The 27136-nt window shown below is 48.6% G+C and overlaps 2 protein-coding genes across 5 annotated transcripts in view; one reads left to right on the top strand and one right to left on the bottom strand.

The window, feature by feature from the left end:
- Positions 1-2682: 2682 nt before the first annotated feature.
- Positions 2683-8795, top strand: SNRNP35 (small nuclear ribonucleoprotein U11/U12 subunit 35). The gene is made up of 2 exons (XM_051972664.1): positions 2683-2996; positions 6188-8795. Exon 2 carries the CDS (start codon positions 6191-6193, stop codon positions 6980-6982), a length of 792 nt encoding a protein of 263 aa, XP_051828624.1. The 5' UTR covers positions 2683-2996; positions 6188-6190; the 3' UTR covers positions 6983-8795.
- An 849-nt stretch (positions 8796-9644) lies between these two features.
- The window catches only part of RILPL1 (Rab interacting lysosomal protein like 1), a 45761-nt gene continuing 28269 nt past the window's right edge, over positions 9645-27136 (bottom strand). Inside the window, exons 5-9 of one of the 4 annotated variants that reach the window (XM_051972662.1) lie at positions 19093-19262; positions 17466-17558; positions 13354-13441; positions 13111-13134; positions 10470-10568 (exon numbers count right to left, since the gene is read on the bottom strand). In XM_051972662.1, the coding sequence (XP_051828622.1) occupies positions 10563-10568; positions 13111-13134; positions 13354-13441; positions 17466-17558; positions 19093-19262 (381 nt within the window). In that variant the 3' untranslated portion in view covers positions 10470-10562. Of the gene's footprint in view, positions 10569-13110; positions 13135-13353; positions 13442-17465; positions 17559-19092; positions 19263-27136 lie in introns of all 4 variants that reach the window. The other 3 variants (XM_051972660.1, XM_051972663.1, XM_051972661.1) reach the window with 3 other exon arrangements.

Raw genomic sequence — 27136 nt, 5'->3', positions numbered from 1 at the left:
AAAATATTCATTTATTATTATTATTATAGCTTTTTATTTACAAAACATATGCATGGGTAATTTTTCAACATTGACTCTTGTAAAATCTTTTGTTACAACTTTTCCCCTCCTTCCCCCCACCCCCTCCCCTAGATGGCAGGTAGTCCAATACATGTTAAATCCAATATATGTACACATATTTATGCAATTATCTTGCTTATAAGGAAAATCGGATCTAGAAAGAAAGTAAAAAACCTGAGAAGTAAAACAAAAATGCAAGCAAACAATAACAGAAAGAGTGGAAATTCTGCTCGCAAATCTTAAAGCACTACAGTTACACTTTGGATTCACTGTGGGTTCGATTCCAGACACCGGCAGTAAAGCGACTATTACAATAAAGTGAGTCACAAATCTTTTTTCTTTCTCAGTGTATATAAAGGTCATGCTTTCAACTATGATGTAGGCTATCAATTGTGTAATATTTTGTCTAAAAAACCTAATGTATATGTCTTAATTAAAATACTTTATCACTAATAATAATAATAATAATAAGCTAACCATCATCTGAGTTCTTATCGAGTTGTAGTCTTTTTGCTGATGGAGAGTCTTGCTTCAGTGTCAATAGCTGCTGTCTAGTCAGGATGGTGGTTTTGGAAGGCTGGGATGGCCATGAAAATTTCTTAAAATAAAGCAACAACGAAGTTTGCTGCATGAATAGACTCTTCCTTTCATGAAAGATTTCTGTGGTAGTGGGCGATGCTGTTTGATGGCATTTTTACACATAGTAGAACTTCTTTTGAAATTGGAGTTGATTCTCTCAAACCTTGTTGCTGCTTTATGAATGAAATTTATGGAATATTCGTCAATATTATCAGGTGTCAGGGAATAGACCTGTGCTGAGAGAGAGAGAGAGAGAGAGAGAGAGAGAGAGAGAGAGAGAGAGAGAGAGAGAGGAAAAGGAAGGGGAAGGGGAAGGGGAAGGGGAAGGGAGGGAGGAAGGAAGGAGAGATGTGGAATGGCCAGTTCCTATAGCAGTCAGAATACACACATTAATTGTTCATGGCACCCCCAAAACTATCACAAGATTCCTGATCAGAGATCACCATAATAGATATAATAATGAACAAAATATTGAAATATTGCAAGAATTACCTAAATGTGACACAGAAACACAACTTGAATATATGTTGTTGAAAAAAAAAAAAGGTGCCAACAGACTTGCTTGAGGCAGGGTTGCCAAAAATTTCAATTTGTAAAAAAACCCACCATATCTGTATAGCACAATAAATTGGAGCAGACCACAAGGTATACTAGCATTGTTTATTACTACTACTGCTTGTTGTTGTCATTCAGTGGTGTCTAATTGACTCTCCACAACTTCATTTGGGATTTTCTTAGCAGAGATACTGGAGTAGTTTTCCATTTCTTTCTCATTTTACAGATTTTTTACATCATTTTACAGATGAGGAAACTGAGGCAAACAGGGTTAAGTGACTTGCTCAAGGTCACAAAGTGAGTGTCTCAGCTGAATTTGAACTAGGCCTTTCTGACTCCCAGCATTATTTACTTTGTCACCTAGCTGCCCCAAACTGTTGTTATCTCTTTTTCCTTATCATAAGTGCTGGATTATAATATAATATAATATATATGTATATATATAATGACATCACACTGAAACTATTAATTTTCAGAAAACTCCCAAATCACCAACATGTTCTCGATTCACTTTATCAAGTTAGATGATTCTTCAGATACTTCAATGATTTATGGTTTTCACAGCTTCAAGGATACCTTCCCTTTCTCCCATAGATTACACTTTCTCGGTCTTTTTATTTTGTGTTATTCATCTGTCTTGTTAAATAGCCTTTCAAAGATTGCATCCAATAACCATCACTGGAAGCATTCTGGCTCTTTAAACATCGCTCCTGGTTGCTTGAAATGTACTACCATAATCCCAAAATTGTCCGATTTGTGCCTTTCTGAAAGTTTTCTCTCTTCTTTAAATGTTTCACTGACGACTTTTTCTAAAGCGGGAAAGTTTATTGTCAATTACTTGACAAACCAAGGGGTTCAAATTGTTATTCTTGCACTAATTTTACGCGGGACATCAGATTATTTTAATCCGTTGCTTGACTTTTTGGTGTGTATTGAAACCGCAAGGAGTCCCGTTGCAGTTCTAGGACCTTGTTTATTGCCCAAAGCCAGGCGCCAGCAGTTGTTTACCCCAACTAGTGCGCGCTCCACTTAACACTAGAGGTCCTCTGGAGGAAAGGGGGAGTTCAGAGAGCTGGAGGGGACGCGACCCATTGGGTCACTTGGGTTTGGACCGGCGGACTCCATGGGGCCGCTCTTGTAGGGCTGATTCTCTCCCCTTACAACCTAGACTTGGAAACGTGGCTCTGGCGCTACTTGGCTGACCACCGGACTCCCCCCGGGGCTGTAAAATGGCTCGATCTGGATAACTTCCCACAGGTGCGAGCCTTTCCATATTTAAAGCTATCTAACCCAAGCTTTATCTTCTCCACAGTTTTACATGCTCCTCCCCTTCCAGCAGGGAAGGAGTCGGGGGCGTGGACTAGCTTGGATCCACGTCACACTCTAGTACACACTCTTCTCCACGTGCGCACGCACTCCCCGGGGAGCTGGAAAACCTAGCTGTATTTTTGAAACAGCACATTCCGACAAACGCTTTGGCGAAAATTTATTTTGCAAATTTCTTAAAAAGGTGTTATTTCTTTCGCTTAAAAGATAAAAAGTTACAGTTTTCAATTTTCTGGCGTATTATATATAGAAGCCTAATTTGGCACAATACATAAAACTTTTTTTTTTTTTTTGGAAGGCAACAATATATGGAAAATCGGCTGCGCCCAATATAAAGTCTCGCGCGCGGCCTCCCGGAAGTTAGGGGCTGGCCTTGTTCTCTAATAAAGAGCGAGCCTGGATCCCAGCAGAAAGAAAGTGAAGGTAGTTGCTTTCAGACAGCAGGGCAACGGGTCGGTGAGAAGGAGGAAAAGCAGGTAAGCGTCAGCTCTAGCCCCATTTAGTCCCGTCCCGGAGCCGTTTCCGTATGGCCGCGGTCACTGGCCGCCATGTTGGAGATGGGCAAAGGCGGCGGTCGTGTTTGAGTTTGGGTGTCAGGGCTGGTAGTTCTGAGGCACAGCCGGCTCAGGAGCCTCCTAGGGACCTGGCGAGGCTGAGGTCCTGACTAAGAGAGGGGAGGACATTGTCTGGAGGAGGCTATGGGAAGAGAAGTCGAGCTTCCGCTAGTGGCTTTCCCGCCTTGGCTTCATGGCGGTCTAGGGCGCATGCGCTATCGTGGTGTTCCGGCTGAGATGGTAAGCCTCTTTTATTTGTATTTAGCCGAGGCGTGGCCGGGGGAGGAGAGTCCTAGAGGGGATCGCTTGGGCATGCGTTGCTTGCTTGGAGGGGGGTGCCGGGAACACTCTGTGAGCCACGCACGTGGTTCCGCCTCCGGGAGGCTTATGGGCACCCCTTGGGATCAGGAAAAGGCGCTTGTTGGGGGTGGTTTAAAGAGCTGGTCTCTGAATTTTAGGAGGCGTCAAGGATTCCTTCCCATCGCACCCCTTCTATTAGCTGGTACACGGCCCCCCAAACTTTGGCCTTCATACCTCCCACCTGCGTCGTTCTCCTAGCCTCCTCATTGGTCGCCCACTTGACCTCTCACTCTCCACACGGCAGCCTGCGAGATCTGTCCGTTTCATTAAGTGCTGCTGCTTGTGTTGGGTATCGCGATAGTTCTAAAAAGCAAATCTACTTTTTCCACTGGTTATTCCCCTGCTCAGAAAGCCCCAGTAGCTTCCCCGCTGCAAATCAAATGCAATTTTATTTATTTAGGTATTGACGCCCTCCAAAATCTGGCTTCAGCCTGGACTTTGAATGTTGCACATTGTTTGGGCACTCCATTCTAGCCAAGCAGAGCCCTGATTGCTGGTCTTTTCCGTCTCCTTGCTGCTTTACCGGACTTTGTTCTGTCGGCAAACGTTTATTGGGTTCTTTGTAAATTCTGGACTGGGCACTGGGCATGCAAAGAAAAGTAAGATGTCTCAGCCCCAGGAGCGCCTCAGTAGTTTGAGGAATGTGAATTGGGTTGGCATAATTTCTTCCAGCTCCAAATACTGTTATTTTAGGAACTTTAGGGGTTATCTCCTGACCTAGTGGGAACCTGCCCTTCAACATGCTGATCATAGGACCTGCTGGAGCAAAGAGCCCCGGACTGGGGTCAATGTATGTGGGTTATTTAAGAAATTGAGGGTAGCTGGTGGTGCAGTGGGCCAGGAGTAAGGAAGACACAAAGCTGGGCAGATCATTTAACCTTTTTGGCCTCAGTTTCCTCATCTGTAAAATGAACTGGGGAAGGAAATGATAAATTACTACAGTATCTCTGCCCAGAAAGCCCAAATAGGGTCGCAGTTGTACGTCACTGGAAAATGGCTTAACAATGGTAAAAACTGCTAAGCCTGAAATACTGGGAGCATGCCTTCACTTTACTGCTAGGCCTTTGTACAGAAGCTAGTCTCACTTTATAATTTAAACCTTTTATAAAGGAGGAAACCTTTTTTTTTTTGTTCCTCCACCCACCCTCAGAATCACAGAGTTCACACCAGGGACTGAAAGGGTATCTAGTCCTCTGTACTTGAAGAAGAGCTTGTCTCTCACTTTCCAGACAAATAATGATCAGTCCTTGCTTGGAATCCTCCAATGAGTGGGAGCCTTTGCTTCTCAGGGCAGCAGCCCAGTCCCCTTCCGAACCCCTCTATTAGCACTGAACAAAACCCTACATATCAGCGTTTGCTTAGTCCCTGGGGCCAAGCAAAATCAGTCTAGAGAAGTCTAACTTCTCTCCCACACAGCAGAATAGGTTCACTGCCTTTATCTGCTCCTCAAATGGCCGAGGTCTGTCACTCTCTGGTGGCTCTCCAGCCTCTCCATCTATCCTAAATCTTGCCTAAGAAGTACCCATATCTGGATTCCTAACTCCAGATCAAGTGCTCTTTCTCCTCCATCACCACATCCTTTGGGTGAATGTGACAGATGAACTCCTTTGCCATAAAAGGTGAACAGGTTTTATTTAGTGGCTTTCAGGCTCCTGAGGACTTCATTTACAAACAACAATTTATTGATAAACCTAGTCAATATTTTTAATTTGTTTACAATTGCCTTGTAGTTTTGTTTCATAGCATTGCTTTTCTTGAACTAATATTGTATTCCCCCTCCCCCCCCCCCCCCCAAATACCTCCTATAATCTTTAAATCTATATGGGCAGAATTGTTTTTACTAGGGTAGAAATTTATAAAAAGAAAAAGGCATGTATTGGGGTGAAACAGGGACAGGCCATCCAGGATTGGGAGGAACAGGCTTAGAAAAAGGGAAGTTTGAGGAGGTACTTGGAGAGGTATTGGTTGACCTAGAGAGCTGTCAAGCTTGCTTTGCAGAATTCACCCCACTCCCCCTCCTTTTTTTTTTAGCCTATTTTACTTTTGGCTGTGAAGTTGCTAGAGAGTTACATAAGCTTTGGTGCTGTCTTAAATGTTGGCAGGCACTTTATTATTCCAATAAGGATTCCTATGAATTAATTACCATGTATCTGAAAGAATGTCATCTGCAATGCAGGCTTGCTAGGGTGATATTACCATAGCAATTACTTCTCAGGCTCCTAGGCAGAAAGTGATCCCAGCTTCTGGGAGTCTTAAGTCAGGAAGAAATTCTGCCTTGATTTCCCTCTCAGAATGGAGACTGATCTAAGTCTAATTAATTCCTGCAGGAAGCAGGATGCTGGCCTGGAATGGCTTTTTTACATTACAACGAGCAGGGTTGTAGGCTTGTCCAGCTGACTTTGTGGGACCACCCCCCAACTGTGCACAGTGCTATGGAATGGAAGGAGTTACTTGGTCAGGAGCAATGAAGGTTTAAATCTTGCCTCAGACAAATCATGTAATTGCCATGAGCCTCAGTTTCCTCACCTGCAGAAGAGATATTTATCTCTGTATTTTCTGACTCTTAGGTTTATGATGAGGCTCACGGGTCAAAGTACTTTGCAAACCATATTATTGTAGCAATTGAATTGTTTTTGGGAGTCCCAGCATAGGGGGCTCTGATTTTGACTGTAGGCCCAGTAAAATTCTGTGGGTAAATTTCTGGACCTCTCTGATGTTGATGTGCATCAAAATGCTGTCTCCTACTTTTCTAGACAATGAATGAGTGGATGCCCATTGCCAAAGAATATGATCCTCTCAAGGCTGGGAGCATCGATGGCACTGATGAAGAGCCTCACGATCGGGCCATCTGGAGGGCGATGCTGGCTCGCTATGTGCCCAACAAAGGGGTGTCCGGAGACCCCCACCTCACGCTCTTTGTGGGCAGGCTGAACCTGCAGACCACTGAAGAAAAGCTGAAAGATGTCTTCAGCAGGTACGGCGACATTAGGAAGCTGCGGCTGGTGCGGGACGTGGTCACGGGCTTCTCCAAGCGCTATGCTTTCATCGAGTACAGAGAAGAACGATCTCTGTTAAAAGCTTACAGAGATGCCAACGGACTGGTTATTGATCAGCACGAGATCTTTGTCGACTATGAGCTAGAACGAATCCTTAAAGGGTGGATCCCCCGGAGACTTGGAGGAGGGTTTGGTGGGAAAAAAGAATCTGGACAACTGAGATTTGGTGGACGGGACCGGCCTTTTAGAAAACCCATTAACTTGCCAGTGTTCAAAAGTGACTTCTATGGAGAGGGCCAGAGGGAGAGGAGGGAGTGGTCCCGAGACAGGAGCTGGGACTGGAGAGCCAGAGATCGAGACCATGACAGGGGCCGAGAGAAGAGGCGGCAAGAAAGGGAGAGCAGCAGGGCCTGGGATGAGAATGAGAGGGAAAGAGAGCGGGACTTCAGAGAAGAGAGGAGCAGGGGCCGAGAGAGGAAGGACCGAGAGAGAAGAGATAGGAGCAAGGAGAGAGACTCCAAAAAGCAGAGGGAGGATGATAAACACAAGTAGAGACTTTAACTCCTGACATCTCCATGAAGCAGCTGCCCCTCTCCTTAGCACCTGCACGGGCACTGGTTGGCGAGTCAGTCAGCTGCCAGCGCCTGGGGTGCATGTTTTCTCTTCCTCCAACCACTCCATGAAGTCTTCCTTTGCGTGCCTTTCTCCGCTTAGATTTTTCAGGGCTCTCCCTGAGCTCTCCTCTGCCATTTCCTAGTCTAGTTTGTGTTATCTTTATTTGGGGACACACGATTCTAGTCCTTTGTCCCAAACTTGTCTCGGTATCACCAGAGCCCTGTGCGCAGGCAGCTGCTGAATAAACTGGTCTAGTCATCTCAGAGGCTGCATTCACTGAATCGTTCCTAAGAAAAAGAAAGCTGGGAGGAAAGCCTTCGGTCTCCGGTGCTGCTGGTCCATTCCTTCTCGCCCAAATGGGGATTCTTGTGGGATCGGAGATTTGCAGCTAGGAGGAACTTTACAGACTGGAAGTCCACCTCCTCCTTTTACATGTGGGGAAACTGAAGCAGGGTCAGGTCGCTGGCACGCCGGACAAAGCGCTGGAGTTGAATCCCGCCTCAGACACTCACTAGCCCATCAAACCCTGGGCAAGGCATTTGATCTGTTTCCTCGTCTATAAAATGGGTTTAAAAATGGCACTTACTTCCCAGGATTGTGAGGATCAAGTGAGATTACTGTCTGGTGCTTAGTAGAGCCCTTGGCATATACATAGTAGAGACTTAATAAATGCTTGTTAAATCTAAATCTAAAAAGTGACATGTTAGCACAGGGCCTGGCACATAGTAGGCCCTTACTAAATGCCTGTCTCCTTCCTCCTTGAGGATGCAAAAATAAAGTAGCAAAGCCAGCCATGCCTTCAGGCCAGCAGCCTCTCCATCAGCTTGTGGACTTGTAGTGACAGGGAGCTCTCTACCTCCCAAGACTGCCTGGTTTCAAGCAGCTCTAGCGGTGGGGAAGGTTTTCCTTATTTCAAATCTTATAATTCTGCAAAATGAATTGAGAGTATACAGAACGGCCCAGTAAAATGCTCACACCCTGTGATCTGCGGAGCAAACTACTTCCGAGCCTTCCTCTTTCTCTCCTTCCTCCCTGCTTGACCCTCAGCAAACTGGGTGAACTGACCTCTGCCTATTTGGGTGACATAGATTGAAAGTAAACTACCATAACAACAGCTAACGTTGTGCAGAGCCCTAAGATTTGTAAAACCTTTCACAGATCGCTCCTCTGGGTTTCACCACCACCCTGGGAGATAGGTACCACTATTATCTTCGTTTTACAGATGGGAAAACTGAAGCAGGCAGGAGGTAAGTGACTTTTCTAGGTCACACAGCCAGGACATCTGTCCTACATGCAGATGAGCTGGATGTAAGCAGGGGGAGCCTGTGCAAGGTCAGCAGCCTCACTTTCCCTTCCAGAGCCATTGGGGTCCGGGGACCTGATAGAGATCAGGATGACTGGAGGTGGCTCTGGATACAGGGGGAGCCTGATTCTGTTTGAACAAAGGACTTCAACAAGGCTCAGTTTGCCTGAGGCCGCCCCCATTCAGTGAGAAAGTCATCTGAGACCTGATTTGAACTCAAGTCTTCCTGACGCCAGATCTAGCACTCTGTCCACTGTGGCGCCGAGCTGCCGCCAAAGATACACACGCTAGACGTACTTGGACAGATGCTTTTCAGAAAGACAGACGTTGACGGACATCTTATTGTGCACACTTATTTAACGCTGAAAATTCAAGGAAATGTTTCGGGTAATTTATTTCTACGGTCTCCCACAGAACTGGTGCTTAATAAATGTTACTTGAATCACAGCTATCTATTTTATGCTAGTTTAAAAAAGTGCCTCATTATTAGGTTTTACCCTAATGGCACAAACCTCCTCCTCCAGCTTTACTTTCCACAAAGAACAGTACCGCCCTGCTGTGTTAAAATAGACACCAGCTGTTAGAAACAGTTTTAGAAAATGAACATGCTATTTTCCTCGCAAATTACCAGTGTAGGATTTCTCTGTTCTCCAGGGTCTGAAAAGGAATTTATTTCTTTATATTGAATATTGGAATGGGGTGGCCCATGGTCCCATTTCTCCACCTCTGAAAGCACTTTGTGTCACAATAGAACATAGTTTTAGAACTGGAGAGGGCGGGGGGCTGAAGGGGAGAATCTCTGTCCATCCTCTCAGCCTCTCACAGCTAAGGAAGCAAAGGCAGCTCTGCTGAGGTCACACAGCCGGGCAGGGGCAGGGGCAAGACAGGCCTACATCTCTGGTCTCCCTCCTAGGTGTTTTGCCTTCCCCGGCACGCCATTTTCACAGTGCTGATTCCTTTATAAATTATAAATGCAGAACTAAAATATGTAGTTTATGAGCTTTGGGAGGAAAGAAAGCAAGTCCATGAGGAGTACAACTGTCTGCTCTTCATCCGGGTTCCAGAGATCCCCGGCCTGCCCTTGGGCCTGGCAGCCACATGCTGCCATGGCTCACCTTGGCTTCCCCAGTCCAAAGCTCTCGCAGAAGAGAGGAGGATCCCTGCCATGTTCTGTCAAGTTTACCCCCTTCCTACAAGGGTCCCAAGGGCCCTGGCTCTTCCACTCTGGCTCTTGGCCATTTAATAAATCCCATGTGTGAAGAACAGATGACAAGAAAAAAATGCCCAAACCACATGTTAAAATTGATCACTTTTAGCAATTCTTTTGTTTGGTTAATACTGCATATAACTCAGCAAAACCCAAGGCACACTCACCTTGTACACCAGTATCTACATGCTTTAGGCACTATAAATCCCAGGGTACGGCGCCCACCCCCTGGCTTCTTACATGACTGCCTCCAGTCGTGAGGTCGAAGGGTCCTGTTGTCCACGGGTGAATGCTACCCTGAGACAACTCCCAGAGCTTGTGCTAAAGGTGCCCGGGGGAACCTGATCAAATGCACTTCGAAAGTGCCATCCACAGAACTAAGGACGAGCCGCCACCACCTCCCAGTGTCCCCCCTCCCCCGTATTACAGAAACTCGATGGGTCAGAGAGTACCCACAGACCACGCTCGGCCCAGCGCCGGTGGGTGCTCGCCACCATCAGGGTGCCATACGTCGTGTTTTTGGTTTAGAAAAGCCCGTATTACCAGAGTGAGCGCAAAAGCCAGACCCCAGACTCCTGGGGCACTCGATCCTTGACTACGTGTGTATGGGTGGTGGCAGGGGCACCCAGTCTAAAGCATGAATCCCACCTACAAACGATGATTACTGTGGCACCTGGAGTCTGTTTTTAGGGGTCCAGCCTCCCAAGCACACAGCAGGTCTCCGTGTCCCTGGGTGGAGAGTACATCTGTAAAAAACAGCCGGCCCCAGGGTGCGGGGGCTGCGGAGGCCATGGGTCTGGGGTCTGGCCGCTGCCTGATCCCTGACCCTCTGGGGTAGATGTAGCCGAGCCGGTCACGAGAGTGAAAGTCACAGGTGCTGTAAGGCTTCCTGCCCCTGTTCAGTGTAGCCGTCATCTCTGTGGGAGTCCGCCCACTGGCCGAAGGACTCCTGGAAGTGGACGTTTCTCTGTGTGGTGGCCAGGCGCTTTTTGTCTCGAGAGAAGAAACTAAACCTTTGGGGGAGAGAAGAAGGGGTGGGGAGCGAGGGAGAACAAGTTAGCACCTACCCCGTGCCTCCTTCAAGCGCTACACGCAGGGGGACACGGCACACCCACGTCAGAGCGACCCAAGGCGCTTTCAACAGGGGAGGGAAAGCCCTGAAGCTCGGAAGGGGCACGCCAACCCTCCCGGGGAGCAGCCAGGGGTACGGGCGGGAGGTGACATCATGGGGGGATCCCGCAGTGGGCCCCAACGGGGATGAAGCTTCAGCACCTCCCAGTCACACGCTCTTAGCGTGAGGTAAAGGAGCCTTCCACAGGGAGCGGGAGGACAGAGCCCCTGTGGAAGGGCTGGGCGACTTCTCTAAGGGCTGAAGAATTCATCCTTGTTAACAAGCTACCGCGGGAGCTAACGGGCAAGGGTGTGGGCGGTCACACAGAAGTGAGTGGGGGCTCCAGCTGGCAGTGCCAGTTTAGAGGGAGGCAGTGGGAGGAGCTGTTAGAGACCAAGCGGAGGCTGAGTCACTCAAGCGGCGGCGTGCGATGGAGACTGGGAGGAGAGCCTGCTCTCGGGGGGCCGCCCCACAGAGCGAAGCCCCCCTTGTGAGACATGGGCAGACAGCCGCGGCTGTGAGGTGACTGGTTCAGGACCTGGCAGGGAGGTGGAACCGAGGCCTTCACCAGCCTTTCTCTCTAGGAGCTGGAATCTCCACTGGAGCCAGGCGTGGGCCGAAGCCCACCTCTGGTCTCAGTGGCCCAGGCATAGTTCTCTGAGCCTGTCTTACAGGTGACCTGACTGGCTGCCCCCTCCCCCCAGTCAGGAGGACCCCAAAGGTCATCTCTTCCACTTCTGTTACAGGGGAAGAACCAGGGAGGGGGCAGCCAGGGGGCACAGGGGAGTCAGGCACTTTCTAGCTGTGTGACCCTGGGCCAGTCACTTACCCCGTTGCCTCCACAGGAAAAATCAAAAAGCAGGGGGCCAGAAAGATTAAGGTAACTTCCTGTTACTACTCAGATATGACATCACAGACACTGACTGAATAGTATGGTCTGAAAGGAACTTGGAAATCATAAGATTCACAACTGGAAGGGACCTTCAGAAGCCAGCTAGTCTTGACCACCCCATTTGACAGAGGAGAAAACCCAAGTACCCAGAAGCAGCCTGGCCAAGAGCCCACGGGTACCAAACGTCAGGAGCCGGAGCCCAGTCCTCCGACTGTAACCAGCACTTGCCACTTCTCACTCCGTGCTGCCTCAGAAAGTCCAAACCTCCTCTGCCCATTTTACAGATAAGAAAAGAGTTGAAATGACTTGACCACAAGTCACAATGGTTTTGCTGGGGCTCAAGCCCGAAACAACCTGTGTTAACTGTTGTCCAAACTGACCCTGGGATAAGGATTTGGCCTAAAAAAATCTGACTTCTATGTGTTCTTAGGGCTTTTCCTCCTTCCTTGTCTTCATCTGCCCGAGAATTAGGGCCAATTCACTTTAGACCTCTGTCTCATTACAAGACAGCTTAAGGCCGTGTTTCCCACGTTTTGTGAGATGTCATTACTTCGATGATGGATTTCAAAGACACTTGAAATTTTGAAAACTGCCTTGGAAAAAACCAACATGACTCCATGATGCTCATCATCCATTTACTAACCAATTAGGTTTGTTTACAGAACTTAGGACTACTGTAGCACCAATGCTAGGCCACAGCCCAGGCCTAAGGCAGCGCTTGAGGACTGATGTGGAAAGTACTTGGAAAGAGCTGATTCCTGGCTCCATCATTCACAAGGAGCCAGAAATAGAATTTAGGTCCCAGTTAAAAGGCTAAATTTTAGAAAGTGCCTTTGAAAGGTCTTAGGCTTTTATTCTGTTAAAGAAAATGAGATGATGATGCTTTGGCCCCTGAACCTTAGGATAAAATTTAGGCCCTATTTAAAAGACTAATTTTTTAAAAGTACCTTCATAGGTTTTAGGCTTTTATTCTGTCAAAGATAGAATGAGATGTCTAATCTTTGGCCCCTGGACCTTATAATGACTTTACTTTAGTGACAACTTCTTTTGAACCCCAAAACGGAGCTCTAGAAGTTCCAAAAGGAGTGATCTGGACAATGGCACGTGACCAACAGCACAGTTTTCTCCATCAGCACCTGTGCTAGAAGACAATGCTGAGGGCATCCAGTTCTTTAGCCCCTTCATCTTCCAGTTAAGGGAACTGGGGCCCGGAGAAGTGATTATTTGCTCACAGACATGAGAGGCTTTCATTTGGGCCGAGCTGGTGGATTTTGAATATCCAGGCTTTCTCATGGCTAATCCTCTGAGGGGAAGACCACCCAGCACAGCCTATTGTCCCTGAGGGTGCCCGTAAACTTGAGGAGCACTTCATATCCCCCAACAGGAGCCCCTCTCCACCCCCCTGGCCCTTTCTTGTTCTTTTTTTTAAAGGCCTGAGCAGCTTCTGGGGCAGCAAACCCAAGCATTGTAAGGGAGCGGCCCTGGCCGGGTGAGCAGCCGTGCGCTGTTAGTGACACTCGGTGAGCCGTGGTGGGCATTGGCGGTTACTGACCCGTGGCTTAAAGGCCCTTCTTGGCTGGAACATGTGGTTTAAATGGAAACAGAAGAGACAAAGAGAATTATTTGTGACGAAGCAGAGGACTCTGAGAAATCGTGCTGACTGTGCAGCGTGACACGCGGGCAATCCCATCGCAGCCGCCAGGATGCAGGGGCAGCCCAAGAACACAGCAGAGTGCAGCCCCCGGAGCCCCAGCAGGCATTCCCAAGACAGAACCGAGAAACACGAAGTGCCTACAAGGGAAATAAGTCTCCGCACGGGCTGTAGGGTGGGGTCATCTAGGATCAGTCCAGCTGCTACCATGGGCATTATGGCTGTAAAGATCCTGGTCAGAGAGACACAGAGAAAGTCAGAGGGTGGGCAGGACAGGCGAGTGAGAGAGCCCCCAGGGTGGGCCGGAATGATGGAGACAGCTCAAACATTGATTCCCAAGGGACTGAGGGGGAAGGAAGGAGCCCTGGGCTCTCCCTTTGCCAGGCAGGTGTCTGTCCCACACGCTTTGGGCTCCAAAGGCAGCCTGGCAACCCCATGGTCACAGACCTAGACGCGGGAGGGGACTTTCTGTCCAGCCTTCTCATACGTGAGGAGCCTACGACTTGTTCAGTCACACAAGCTCCAGGTTACCCGCCTCCAGCCCCGAGGCTCCTTTCTGTTGGTACCATATGCAAACCTACTCTATAAAAACCCAAACTTTCCAAAATGGTGAAAAAAGATTCACCCTCAAATAGCATGTTAGCTGCCTAAATTTAGCTTACACACAACTGTCTGTCTGTGGAAGGTTAAGGTAGAGCTGGATAAAACAAGGCATGTGAGTTTAGAATCTTGGGCTTCTGAGCTGGAAGGGACCTTCTGGAGAGGTCATCTAACTGGCCTCCTCAGGAAGGAAAAGCAAAAAGTGCTGGGCAAGCAGGATTTGAACTGGGAGCAGCTGACTCCAAATCTGGGGCTACAATGCCCAAGGAATTCACTTTTTTCTCAGTATCCCCTCACTCCTAAAGAGTCTGGTCAAAAGTTTTGTACTAACCATCGATTCTTCTCTTTTGAGACAGTCAAGGTTAACATAGAACGTGAACTAGTCACGTGTTGGAGGCCCCGTTTGAACTCAGGTCCTCCTGACTCCAGGGCATGTGCACCATCCACTGCACCACCTGGCTGCCCACATTCTCTGCTGTACAATTTATTCTTGAATTCTCTGGGTCTTTCCCTTCTCCCTCCTTCCTAACCTGTTTTGGCCTTTCATGGCTTATTAGGACCTCTACTAGAGGGCCCAAAGGGCACGTTCAATGTGAGGCTCTATTTTGCTCACCAAGAGTGTCTGATTTTTTATAAACTGAGTTATATTGAGAGTTTTGGATTCTCTCTGGGCCTTGGATTGCACTTGCTCCCTCATTTTTAGTTAATACAGATAATTGATCTGTAAGCTGGGGCACAAAGGGTTCCTGCCAGTGACATGTTAAAGCCTAGGACCAGGACAGAATGCCAATGACTAAGCCGGTCAGGCTGAACATCCAGCATCTCGGACCCTGCGGGGGAAAAAGCACAAACTTCCCATGGGGGAACCATGCCCTCGTCCTCAAACAGAACATGGGAGGCGGCCAGAGGCAGGCGGAGAGATTGCTGCTGAACTCCCAGTTAGAGAACCTGGCTTTGTATCTCAGCTCTGCCTAGTGTCTCCTAGCTGTGTGGCCCGGGGCTTGTTATGTCCCATCACCGAGCCCCAGATTCTTCCTCTGAAAAATAATCCTGATGTCTTTTCCATCCCTGACCAATAATCCTGTGAACCTGATTGCTTCCTCAGGATTCCCCCTGACTATCGGGCATACAGAGATCCATTATAAGAAGATCTTCGGAAACAGGGCAAGTATGGGGAAATATCTGCAGAGGAGAAAGCATCAGGCCTTTTAAGTCCCCCCTGCGAATCCATGCGGTACCATGTTGCCCAAGGGCGACGGATGAAAGATGGCACTGTCATATGGTCCACCATCAGAAATGGATCTGGTCTCGGTGGAAATTACCATTAAGTGGCGAGGTGCCCTGAGGACCACAAGCTTTCAATCTGTCCCACAGCTGAGTCCTCCTCCCATCAGAATGGGGGCTCCAGAAGAGGAGGGGCTGTCCTATTTTCCTGTGTGCATTCCCTGTGACCAGCACAGTGCTTTTCTCAGGGCACAGCTTTCATAAAATGTCTTTTCATTCATCAATCTTTGGATGAATTGCTGGCAGGTGCATCGGCATAAACCGTGAGAAGGAACAAGGATCTCACTCTGGCTTAGAGTGGTTCCAGACAGGAAGGGCCTCTGTAGTACCCTCTGCTCTCTCTTTCCAGAGGGGCCTACATCCAGAAGGGCTTGAATGATCAACTAATTCTGCCTTTGCTTTGGTCAGCAACTTACAAATCATGAAGACCCAAATAAATGAAGCCCTACGAGTAGGAATTCAGGTGTCATGGCAAATGGGGAGAACAGGGGGAATGATCATCTCTGCTCGAGGGCTAGGTGATTTTCTAAAGGCTGAACCTCCTGGGAGGCACAGGACTGGCAACTCAGAATTTCCACATATTTAGCTTCGATTTTCCCTACAAACCCTCTGTCACTTGCCCCTTCCCGATCCCTCACTCAGGCAAACACCGGCTGCATACAGAATTGAGAGAAGACAAGCAGAGGGAGCAGGATGTTTGATGTGCGCTAAGGATTAAGTTGGGGTCAACCAATCTTTTCATTCTTGACCTTCTCTGGGCAGCCCCAACTCCCTCCTCCTGGGAACACAGCTGTGCTAAGTTATTCTTAGATTTTTTTTCCCCTCTGGGTGCCATTGTTATAAACTGTAGTCAGCTTTTCTTTTAATATTTTTCTCCCAATCACATGTAAAGACAATTTTTAACATTCCATTTTTCAAAATTTGGAACTCAGGATTTTTAAAAATGGAAAGGTTAAAAAGTATCAGTGTTTCTAACTGTAGTTTGGAATGAGATGCCCAGGACCCTCAGAGACCTGGGGAGATGGGGAGCCAGCTGCCACCAAGGGAAGGGATGACAGGAAGGCAGCCGGAGGAGGCAGAAGTCGAGAGCAGGGAAGAAGAAAGAGGCTGGAGCTGCTGGGCTGGAGAGGCCAGTCCTCCCATAAGCTGCATTAGTGGGTGGGAAGCCTCACTGTTCCCCATGAGCCCCTGGGCTTAGCAAGACCCGGAGAAACCAGACACAACCAAAGGAAAGCAGGAAGATGAGACTGAATGGGACTGGCTCGTAACTCATCTTAAGTCCTCTCCATTCACCCTGAAGTTTCTTTCCCAAGGCTGCTTTGTCCCCATTCCCGGGGGAGGGAGGGAGTTCCCCCAACTTGTGTGGTTGTGCAACGCAGCTGTCAGCAGCAGAGGTGAACACAAAGGGGAGCAGTGTCCTCCTGCCTTGGGCCCCATCAAAAGCCCTTCTGTGGGAGCTCATTCTCACAGTTATCTCATGGAAAACTGGTGTTGCTGCGGGGATGGAGCCAACAACAGCCCTCGGGGAAAGGAGATGCGGGGCTTTCTGGCCACTTTCTCCCCGTCCTCCGCTCCATGCTGCGGCTTAGGGAAGTGTCTAAGTCCTAGGGGTCCCAACCAAGTCAGTGTAGGGGCTCGAGGGGGAGGGGGCGGCTGGCCAAGGGATGGAGCCCCGGGGTAGGGGGCCGGGGCTGGGTGTGCCATCCCCTCAAGATGAGGTTCAAGGCAGGAAAACAGACTGTCACCTTGTGAGGTCAGGAATCATTCAGCAGAGGCTAGAAAAGTGTACCTGGAGTGCATGGGTCTGAGAGACTGTAAACTCCCCGAGGACAGGGGCGAGTCTACTTTTGTCTTTTCTTCTAGAAGTGCTTAATAAATGCTTTCCAACTGATGAATGAATGGCAGAGAGGGTCTGAAACCATTCCACTAGTTTCATTTCTAAACAGGACCTTCTTATTTTCAGGAGAAATGAAAAACCCTTCCTAAAGGTCCTAAAGGCATTTGCTTTCAGATGATCCTCTCCTGACCCAAGCTCAAGCTTCCCGTGCTTCGCCAACGGGCATCAAGCATTGCCCATGCAGGTCAGAAGAGCCCCAGTCTCCGACCCTCACCTCCCTTTCCCGGCTCCCAAGCACTGACTCCGTGTCCAGGGGCCCAGGCAAAGGGACAGAAGGACACAAACTCCTGGTCAGGGCCAACAGCCCCCATCTCCCGCCCCCTGCTCCGATTGTCTCGGCACTCTGGGGCTGTTAGTAAACAGGCTGAATCCTAGGCTCAGACGAAGTTGGAGGGAAGAGGCCGATTCCTAGTTAGAACCCCAGAACAACATGCTCAGCAGGCTACAGGCGCCTTGCAGACAGACGCTCACTTACAGTCTCTTGATCCCAGACTCGGGCTGGGGGGAAGTTTTGGAGTGGATGATGGGGGTGGGATGGGGTGTTCGGGTCTCTTCTTCAACTTCCTCACTGAAAAAAAGTTCACAAACATTCGGTAAATGACTCGAGCAGGATCCCACCAAGCTTGGCCCTTCTTACGGGTCACATGCCTGACAGTGGCTGGAGCAGGAGGCGGGTAATAGGGCAAAGAATGTCAGTGACCTAAGCCCCTGGATATTCTGCCTATTCAGGATTCTGCCTGAGCTACAGGGGAGGAAAGCTCTGCGCAGCTTAAGGAAGAAGATTTTTTGAAAAAAATATGTATAAAACCCTTCATTTCAGACCTTTGCTCCAGTCACTAAAATATGAGAAATTGAAACAATCAATATTTTTTTTCAATTCATATTTTTTTCCTTAAAAAGTAAACCAATCAGTTCTATTAATCATCTATTGGCATTCTAGAGAGAAGGCGAGGGATGATATGAATCCTGCTCTCAAGGAGTTAACAATATAATGACAGTTACAGGAGAAGTAGACAAACAGCAGAGAGGAGGGAAAATGAAATGATCCAAAGAAGGGTCCAGGAGAAAGGGCTTTTGGGAAATCTGAGGTGCCTTTTTGGTCTGGGATGGGTTGGGGTACAGAGGGGTCAGGGAAAGACTCCTAGGAGAAGGTGACATCTGAATAGGGTTTTGGAGGATAAGGAAAGAATGAAACACAGAGAGAGACGGAGGGAGGAGCTGTTCTAAGCATGGAGGAGAGGAGAAAGAATTAAGGTGGGCTGGAACAGGCCAAAGTAGGCAAGGGGAATGAGGGATGTGATCCTAGAAGTCTTGGAAAGATTCCTTACAGGGCATCCTGGGGGATAGGCTGGGGAGGAAAGCAATCAGGGAGGCAGAGGGATCTTAGACCTGGATTGATCCTTCCTGTTCATTCATTCATCCCTTCCTTTTACAAAGCAAAACACTGGGACCCGCCAGAGTGAACTGATTTGCCCAAGATCTCCAAATTGTGTTCTTTCCTTAAACTGGGTTTAACTCAGAAGGAGGAGGGTCTGCACTAATGTCCTTGCAGTCAGAGAGTAGAGGAGGGGTCAGTTATCCACTGGGTACCTTCAGCCACTTACTGTCCCGGAGGGACCAGGTGTGCACCCAGGAAGCTGTCAGAGCGCCCGAGTACATGCCTCAGCATCAGGGTCAGTGGTAACTACGTAACTCGGTAAGGGTGAGATACTGGGAGGAATCAGGCAGGAAAAGGTTTTTTAGAAGAATGAGACAGTGAATGGGTTAGAAGGATCTGAATTCGAATCCTGCCTCAGATACTTATTAGTGTGAACTGAGGCAAGTCTATTAGGTAGCTTGTTTCGTCAACCAAAAAATCTATGTACCCTTCAGTTCTAAAGCAATAATCTGGGCTGGGCTAGGAGGATGAGTAGGATACGTATGTTGTAGGCATAATGTGGGAACCCTGTCTTAATCAATGGAGCATCTCTGCCTGTACCATAACCCAGCGCCCTGCACACAGCGGGGAAGCTCAGTTAACATTCTGAGCCTTGTCGGGGAGCCTTCCCTCCCGCACCGGCCGAGCCCAGAGAAGCCGCCCGGGCCGCCTAGGAGATGCTCACCTCTTATAGTAGGCGAGCTCTTCTTGCAAGAAAAACACCTTCGATTTCAACTCATTCCTCTCGTGCAGCACGTCCCGCAGCTCCTGCAGCGTGAAGCGGGGGCGGTTTGGGTCCTTCTCCATGGCTGCTTTCTCTGACTCCGGGACGTACTCCTCACCCCCCGGCTCTGGCTGCAGGACCAAAACACGGCAGTGAATTCCCTCCCTGCTCGTGATGCCCCGAGAGCGCAGCTGGCAGATCGGGCTTCGCGGCTGTGGGGAGAGCGGGAGGGCCGCCCGCCTGCTCAGCGGGCCCAGATCCAAGGCGGCAGCCCCGGCCACCGCTGGACTTCCAGGTGTGACTGCTCAGGAGACGCTGCTCAGTCTGGGATGTGTATGTGCACTTTTGTAACAATGTGCATGTATGAGATGTATCTATATGTTCATATTGTACACGTGAATATATATGTATGTATACAGGTGTGCACTTTTGTAATATAGGATATATATGCAAACATGATAGAGAAGATAAGTTTGTATTACATATATGTGTATGTGATAAATTTATAAACATATATGTGTGCAATATATATGCATACATAAGATATATAAGACCCAAACATAAGAGAGATTTATGCATGTATATTCTATTATCTATTATACATATGTAGATATGATATGTATGTAAATGCATATATGCACATTTGTAATATGACAAATAGGTGCATATATAAGGTATATATATATTTGCAAGCTCTATAAGGTGTATACGTTAGGTTTATATTATACATGTGCATTCTGTTTTGGCCAGAAACCCTCAGGGTCTTCCTCTCCTAGGTTGATTTTTTCCACTTCATAGAAGAGGCCATTCTTTGCCTCATTTCTTAGCCAGCCTTAACCACTGAATGAATGGTGGCTTCGGTCCAACTGGGATCTGTTAAAGGTCTTATTTCAAAAAGGCCAAGGTCTCCCGCTGCATCAAGGACCATCTTCCATCTAACTTTAGCTCTAAGTCAGCTAGACCTAGATGTTTCCACTGGGCCCAGGTGGCTCTGGAGGGAAAGTGAGGCTGCTGACTTTGCACAGCCCTGCCTCCCTTCGATCCAATTCACTTGCGAGTCAGGGCAGGACCTTCCTGAAGCCGTGGGCCTCTTTGAGAACAAAGGACACAACATTCTGCTAAGATGAAATTGAACAGGAATAAATGTAAAATTGTAAATAAATGGGTTTAAGAAATCAAAAGCATAGGAAGGAAAGGCATATGTGTGTGTGTGTGTGCGTGTGCGCGCTCGGGAAGTAAGGCACTATAAGCTTAGGATGAGCGAATCGTATGGGGTGGCAGTCAAGAAATGAATTTGAAATAGATGACATTAAAAGAGACATAGTAGTTCTCAAAAGAAAAAAACACCAAATTTAATTAAATATAAAATAAAAACTAATCTAGCGTTGAGAGCCATGGAGTGTATGACAGCCAGCTGTCCTCTGCCCCAGACGCTCCACGTCCCACATTCAGGGAGCCACCTTTTGGAACGGACAATGACTCACTGAGCAGGTCAGAAGGAAGATGATCAGGATGAGCACTGGGGGAACACACTTTATGAGCTCGTTAGCTCAAAAAATAGAAGACTTGAAAGAGAGGGCGGATGTGCTGGCTGCCTTTGGATTTTTGAAGATCTGTCACATCTGAGAGAGATCAAAGATGTTTTTTCTTAGCCTGATTAGAAGCTGAAGAGAAGCATATTTAGGTTCTATTTCATAACAATGAGAACCATCCAAAAGTGGAAGGGATTGCCTGAAGAAGTCCAAGGGTCCTATTCTCGGAGCTCTTCTTTCTGAGACTAGGGGACATTTGTCTCACACTGGCCCAAAGCCTTTGCGCAATTACAGAGAGGTGGGACAGAGGGCTTTATTTTTTTGTCCTGGAGGCCTCTCAGGCCTCTTCCAACTCAGAGACTCTTAGGATAGGTTTCAGGATTCGAAGAAGTGAAGAGGACAGGGACAAGGGCATGTTAGGCAGAAGAAACAACATGAATGCAAAGAAATAAGAATGAGCGTGGTTTGTGGAGCAGGGCGAGACCAGGCAGGAAAAGCAGATGTGAACGAATGAATGAGCTTCCAAGTGCTTACTTTATGCCAGGTAGTCTCATGGACTGGGGATACAGATAACAAAAGACAGTCCTTGCCCACAAGGAGCTTCCGTTCTAGTGAAAGGAAAAGCACATGGAGGAGAACAGTGGTTAGAGCAGGGCGTCCAAGAAGTCACTCACAGAGGGCAAATGGGAAAATAGGGCAGTCAGTGAACATCCTCTTTCCAGCTCTGAACCCATGTCTTCCCCCTCCATCACTGGCTCTCTGTCCATTACAGCACATGGCCACTGAAGGGACTCACATACCTATATATATACACACACATTTACATACAATATACAACAGGAAGGTCCTGCCCTGACTCGCAAGTGAATTGGATCGAAGGGAGGCAGGGCTGTGCAAAGTCAGCAGCCTCACTTTCCCTCCAGAGCCACCTGGCCCCAGTGGAAACATCTAGATCTAGCTAACTTAGAGCTAAAGTTAGATGGAAGATGGTCCTTGATGCAGCGGGAGACCTTGGCCTTTTTGAAATAAGACCTTTAACAGATCCCAGTTGGACCGAAGCCACCATTCACTCAGTGGTTAAGGCTGGCTAAGAAATGAGGCAAAGAATGGCCTCTTCTATGAAGTGGAAAAAATCAACCTAGGAGAGGAAGACCCTGAGGGTTTCTGGCCAAAACAGAAACAACTGCCATATACGTTCTCTCTGAGCTAATCAGGGCCCAACAATGATGGGCCTGGAACCTATTGTTGGTCAGTCAGTGAGGGCCAGAGTGATTGGGGTTTAAGGCTTGCTCCTAGCAAACAGTTTCATGCTTTTGGGCAGAGCACTTGTAGGTAAGGATATGATATCTCATGTGGACAGAGGAAGGTGAAGGGAAAGAAGAAAGAATAGAAAGGGAAGGGAAAGAAAAGAAAACAGCTGGGATATCCCGCTGGTCAGTTCCAGTTGGGTCCCCAGAGGGGCAGCTCCTAACTCCTATTCATAGAGATTGTTGTTTATCCTTCCTTCTTCAAGAGGACCATGGCATCAGGGAGGTGATGCCCTGACATGATCTAAGTGAGGGAGAGTGTGCAAGGTCATTTGCCTCACTTTTCCCTCCAGAACCATCTGGGTCCAGTGGCCAAATGCAGATAGATAGGACAACTGGAGATGGGCCATTCGATGACTGAGCTCAGCTGGAATATAAGCTCCTTCAAGGCAGGAATCAGAACAGCTGAAGAATGCTCATTGCCTTTAGTAATCAACTAGTCAATCAATGAATAAGCTTTATTAAGCACTTACTATGCACCAAGCACTGGGCTAAGCACTGGAGAGACCAAAAAAATTCACAACCAGTTCCTGACCTCAAAGAATTCAGATTCTACGAGGTAGACAACATCTGGAGAGTTATCTACATATTTGAGATATATTCAAACATTTATCTTTACATACAAGGTACATACAAAAAATATACCAAAAAACACTTCACTTTGTCTACCTCAGTTTCCTCATCTCTAAAATAATCTGGAGAAGAAAAATGGTGAACTACTCATCTTGGCCAAGAAAACGCCAAATGGGGCCAAGGAGAGTCAGACGTGACAACACAGAGAAGATGTGAAGCACAGGTGGGAGAACCAAGACCTGAAACCCTGAGTATCCAGGCAGAGAAGGTGAGGGACCGTGTCAGGACAGAGATCAAGACAGCGAGGACTGAGAAAGGGCCCTTGGGTCTGAAGTTAAACTGCAGAAAGCCACTTCAGGGGGTGGGCTCAGAAGGCCGACTGCAGGGTTTAGAAGAGAACGGCAGTATTGAGTCACAAACAGGCATTGGAAGGTGGTGCCGGGGGGGGATGAGGAGCAACAGGAGGGAAGGTTCTAAAAACGGGCTCGGTGGCCAAGTCGTGAGAGGCAGGAGCTGAGCTGGGAGAGGAAAGGGAGGAGGTTAAAGAATGAGGAGATCCATAAGGTGCCTCAGTGAAGAGCTGGCAGACAGGGAGAGACTGGAGTAAGGGGGGGGGCAATCTGACGGAGAAGGGGGGAGTAGAGGCCAGAAGAGGAGCCTGCTTTGTAAGGAAGCAGAGCCTCCTCTTCATGGAGAGCGGGAGGTGATCTGAGGTATGACAGATAAAGGGGAGGGGAGACGGGAGCTCACGGCAAGTAGTCTCCATTCTCCAGTGATGTGTGGGGCAAGATCCTTCACTGAGGAAGTGGGGATGGGGAAGGAGAGCCACAGGCTCGAGGGACAGGTCTCAGATAGCCCTGGGAAGAGTGAGGCAATTTACTGACCGGGGAGAGCAGAATGACTGACTGCTCCCAGGGTCCGGTTAGGGTTATATAACATAGCTGTGGAGAGGATTTAGTACTGCTTTGTTACTTCCTTAGGCTTTGCCCTGCAAAACGGTGGCACTGGGAGGGAAGAAGGTAGATGGTCCAGGCCAAGGGCGGCCATAGGCCAAGGGCGGCAGACAAGACATCTGTGAGCAAAGAATAGGACAGGACTGGGTGGTTCTCCAAGGGCTGAGACTGTGGCCAATGGCCTGGGAAAGAAGTGAGAGATGGAGCGAATGGAGGTTGTGAGGATGAAGAATAGAGAGGGACCAGGAAGCACAGGGAAGGATGGAGTGAGTCAAGATGGTGGGTATGGCAAGATCAGGGCAAGGCCGTCTGTGTGCCTTGGAATGGAGTGGACCGAGGGCCTGGGGGATTGGAAGCATCGATAAGTATGTTCAGATCTCCAGGGGAAGGAGTGGGGAGGAGAGGGAGCGGGAGGGGAGGAAGCGGGAACCTGCTCGCCTGGGAGAAGATACAGACTCTTCCCTGTGACATTCAGACTCTCCACAGTCTGACTCAAACCCACCTGGCCCATCTCGCGCCAGCACTCGGCACCATCTGTTCCCTGAACTTCCAACAAGCATGTATTATTCATCAGGCATTAATTTAAGCACCTACGGTAGGAAGGCCCTGCGCTGGGTTGTGGGGACGCAGCTCCGAGGAGGAAACGAGTCTCTGACTGCCTCGTACCTAAGCCAGGGATGGCCCTGCGAGGTTCAGCCCGATGGGCATTCTTAGCAGAGCCTGCCAGGGTACCTTGCATACAGCTGATAGCTAATAAGTGTTCATTTATTTATCCCCTAAGAGTGCCTAGGATTAGGCTAGGACACATAGGATACATTTGATGAATGGATGGGTAGGTGGGTGGGTGGTCAGTGGCTAGATTTTCCTAGTTTTTTTCGATATTTCATAAATGTTAGTTGGATTGTATTAAATATTCACCTGGCTTATGGTGGATCAGATCTAGCCATACTGTCTGATTTCCTGTGACTCATTTACATTCTTCCCATCAGTCCCTAGGTCCCAGACCAGACTTAGCTCATTCTTATGAATCACAGTGGACACTGTCCTTCCTCTTCCCTGCCATTTTTATTTTGGTGATTCTGAGTGATACAGAGAGAAACTGAGGGCCAGCCTGAGGATGCGCTCCCTTCCCACAAACAGCCTGGACAGAAAGCCACGACACTAAGGCGTCAGAGACGCAAGTCACTACTGTTCCATCTCCAGCACCCAAGAGATGTGATCACCTTTGTGGGTCCATAGGAAAATGCCATCTGGGAGGGGTTCCCGTTCTCCTCTGGCTCGGAAATGCAGAGATTCAGAAAGGGGTAACAAGCATGGATTCAAAGGTCATCTAGTCCTAATCCCCATTTTACAGAGAAGGAAACTGAGGCCCAAGGAAGTGAAGGACCTGCTTAAAGTCACCCAGGTTGATGGCAGCAGAGCTAGTATTCTGGCTCTGATCTGCCTGAGGCTTCTTCTCTATGTTAGGAGAGGTGCAAAGATCTGAGATTTACAAGGCTCTCCAAGAGGCAGAGGTGAGCCCAGAATGGAGAAAAGCAGAAGAGTTCAAGGTCAGAGTCAAAAAGGCCCCGATTGTCAGGAAACTCAATGGAGATGGGGCAGGGGCCCCAGCACTTCCCATTTCAGAGGAGATGGCAGTTATTCCAGGGAGGGATGGAGGAACAAGACTTCTTCTAGAAGGAAGGATAAATGGGCAGTGGGCAAAGAGCCAGCTCTGCTGGGAAAGAGGCGAATCTGGATTTCACCTCAGGGTCAGGTCTTTCTTTCCTGATGTTAGCAAACCCAAAGGAAGCTGTCCACCAGACCATCTACTTAGATCCAAATTATTGTGTGCCTACTTCATATTGACTTTTCTCTTCCCCCTTGTGCAGGCTCTTTGAGGGCAGTGTGGTTTAACTGCTTTTGCCTTCATGTCCCTTTTCAGCCCTCAGCACCCATTCCTTGTCTGCAAAGGCTGTTTTTGCAGGTGTAGGGAACTGTAACCGCTCTGTCACTCAGTCACTCTGTCACTTAAAGAGACTTGCCCAGAATCATGTCGCCATCATGGGGCTTGAACCTGTGTCTTCTTGGCTCTCTGATCCACCAGAACCCAGAGAAGGGGCTTATGCATATTAATTTGCATTGACCCCCCCCCAAGGTGCCCTATAAGATTCAAGCCAAGGCCAGCCGACTGCCAGGGCAGGCCAAGGGAGCCCAGAGGGCGGCTGCCTCGTCCCGAACCCGGAGAAGAATACATTTGGGGTTAGAGGCTTTTCCAAGCGGGCCTGTTGTAGCCGGGGTTGATACCCTGCTTCCTTCCAGACATCTGGAAGCATCCTTAGGATGCCAGACCATGGATGAGCTTCCAAGAGACCGAGTTCATTATTCTTCTCCCTCTTGCCAACTGATTCATCCCCCGAAAAGGTTTCCCTCGGAGCACTTGGAAGGCTTGAAGGTAGCCTAATCCCCTAACGCTCCTCCAGACACGACCTGGAGTCCAAGGCACGTCTCTAGTTGTCTCCAAGTTGGCGAGCCTGTTCCCAGATTCTGGCTTACAAAAGCAGAGATTATATAAATCATAGTGTCCAACTCACTCCACCCTCCTTTTGCCGATGAGGAAACTGAGTCACACAGAGATGAAGTCATTTGTCCAGGGTCACACATACAACTAATGTGTGTCAGAGGGGAGATCTGAACCCAGGTAAGTCACCCTGTCCCTTACGGTTATCTACGATTCTCTGATCTCCGGTCCCCAGGTCCAACACTGCCTGTTACACTGAACTGTAATCCAGCCCCGACGGGAGGCTGCGGCTCCCTGCCTGATACCGGCCGAGAAGCAAGATGGCCATCGGGCTGCCTGGGATGGAGCTCTCTGGTTACAGCCCATTAGCGAGGCGGAAAGCTGGCGCAGCTTATCTCCGCTCCGCGACACCTCCCCATCCTGTCCCAGAGGGCTTTCCTCCCCCGGGATAGGGCGAACAGGGACACACTTCCCAGGAGTCACCCCGGGGGCTGGGGGGCAGAACCCAGCGGGGAGCAGGCTTCTCACCGTGGGCAAGCACCAATGAGAAAGCAACACAGGCTCGTCACAGCCAAGACCGAGCTCGAATCCAGGGGGCTGAGGACGAGACAGATTTCCCTCCTCCTGGTGAAAAGGTGATAGACAAGCAGGGCAGGTGTGTGTGACAGAGACAGGAGAGATGGAGGGAGAGACAGAGGGAGAAGGGGGGAGGGGGATGTGAAAGCCAGAAAGGAGGAGAAGGAGGGAAGGCGGAGAGGGGAGGAAGGAGGCGAGGAAGAGCAGAGAAACAAGAAGCACTGGCTGAACTCTAGTTACCGGGGCACGTGAACCATGTTCCTGAGCCCTGAAAGCAGGACTTACTGAGGTCACTGTCAGCAACCTTTGAAAACCAAGGGGAAGGACAGAAATCCTGATTTTCAAACAGAGAGAGAATGGGGCCTGTAAACTAGAGACCAATGACCTTGCCCTTCATTCCTGGCAAAATACTAAAAAAAATTTACATATATATGTTTATATCTACACACACACACACACACACACACACATACAAAATGGATCAGATTTTTAGTTCAAATTATTTTTCCTCCTTCCCTTCCTCCCCTCCCCCTTTCCCAAGAAATCTGATCCAGATTATACATG

The sequence above is a fragment of the Antechinus flavipes genome, chromosome 1, assembly GCF_016432865.1.
Source record: "Antechinus flavipes isolate AdamAnt ecotype Samford, QLD, Australia chromosome 1, AdamAnt_v2, whole genome shotgun sequence".
In the NCBI taxonomy this organism is placed as follows: Eukaryota; Metazoa; Chordata; class Mammalia; order Dasyuromorphia; family Dasyuridae; genus Antechinus; species Antechinus flavipes.
Note: the sequence above shows the minus strand (reverse complement) of the source record. Positions and strands in the feature narration are given on the sequence as shown.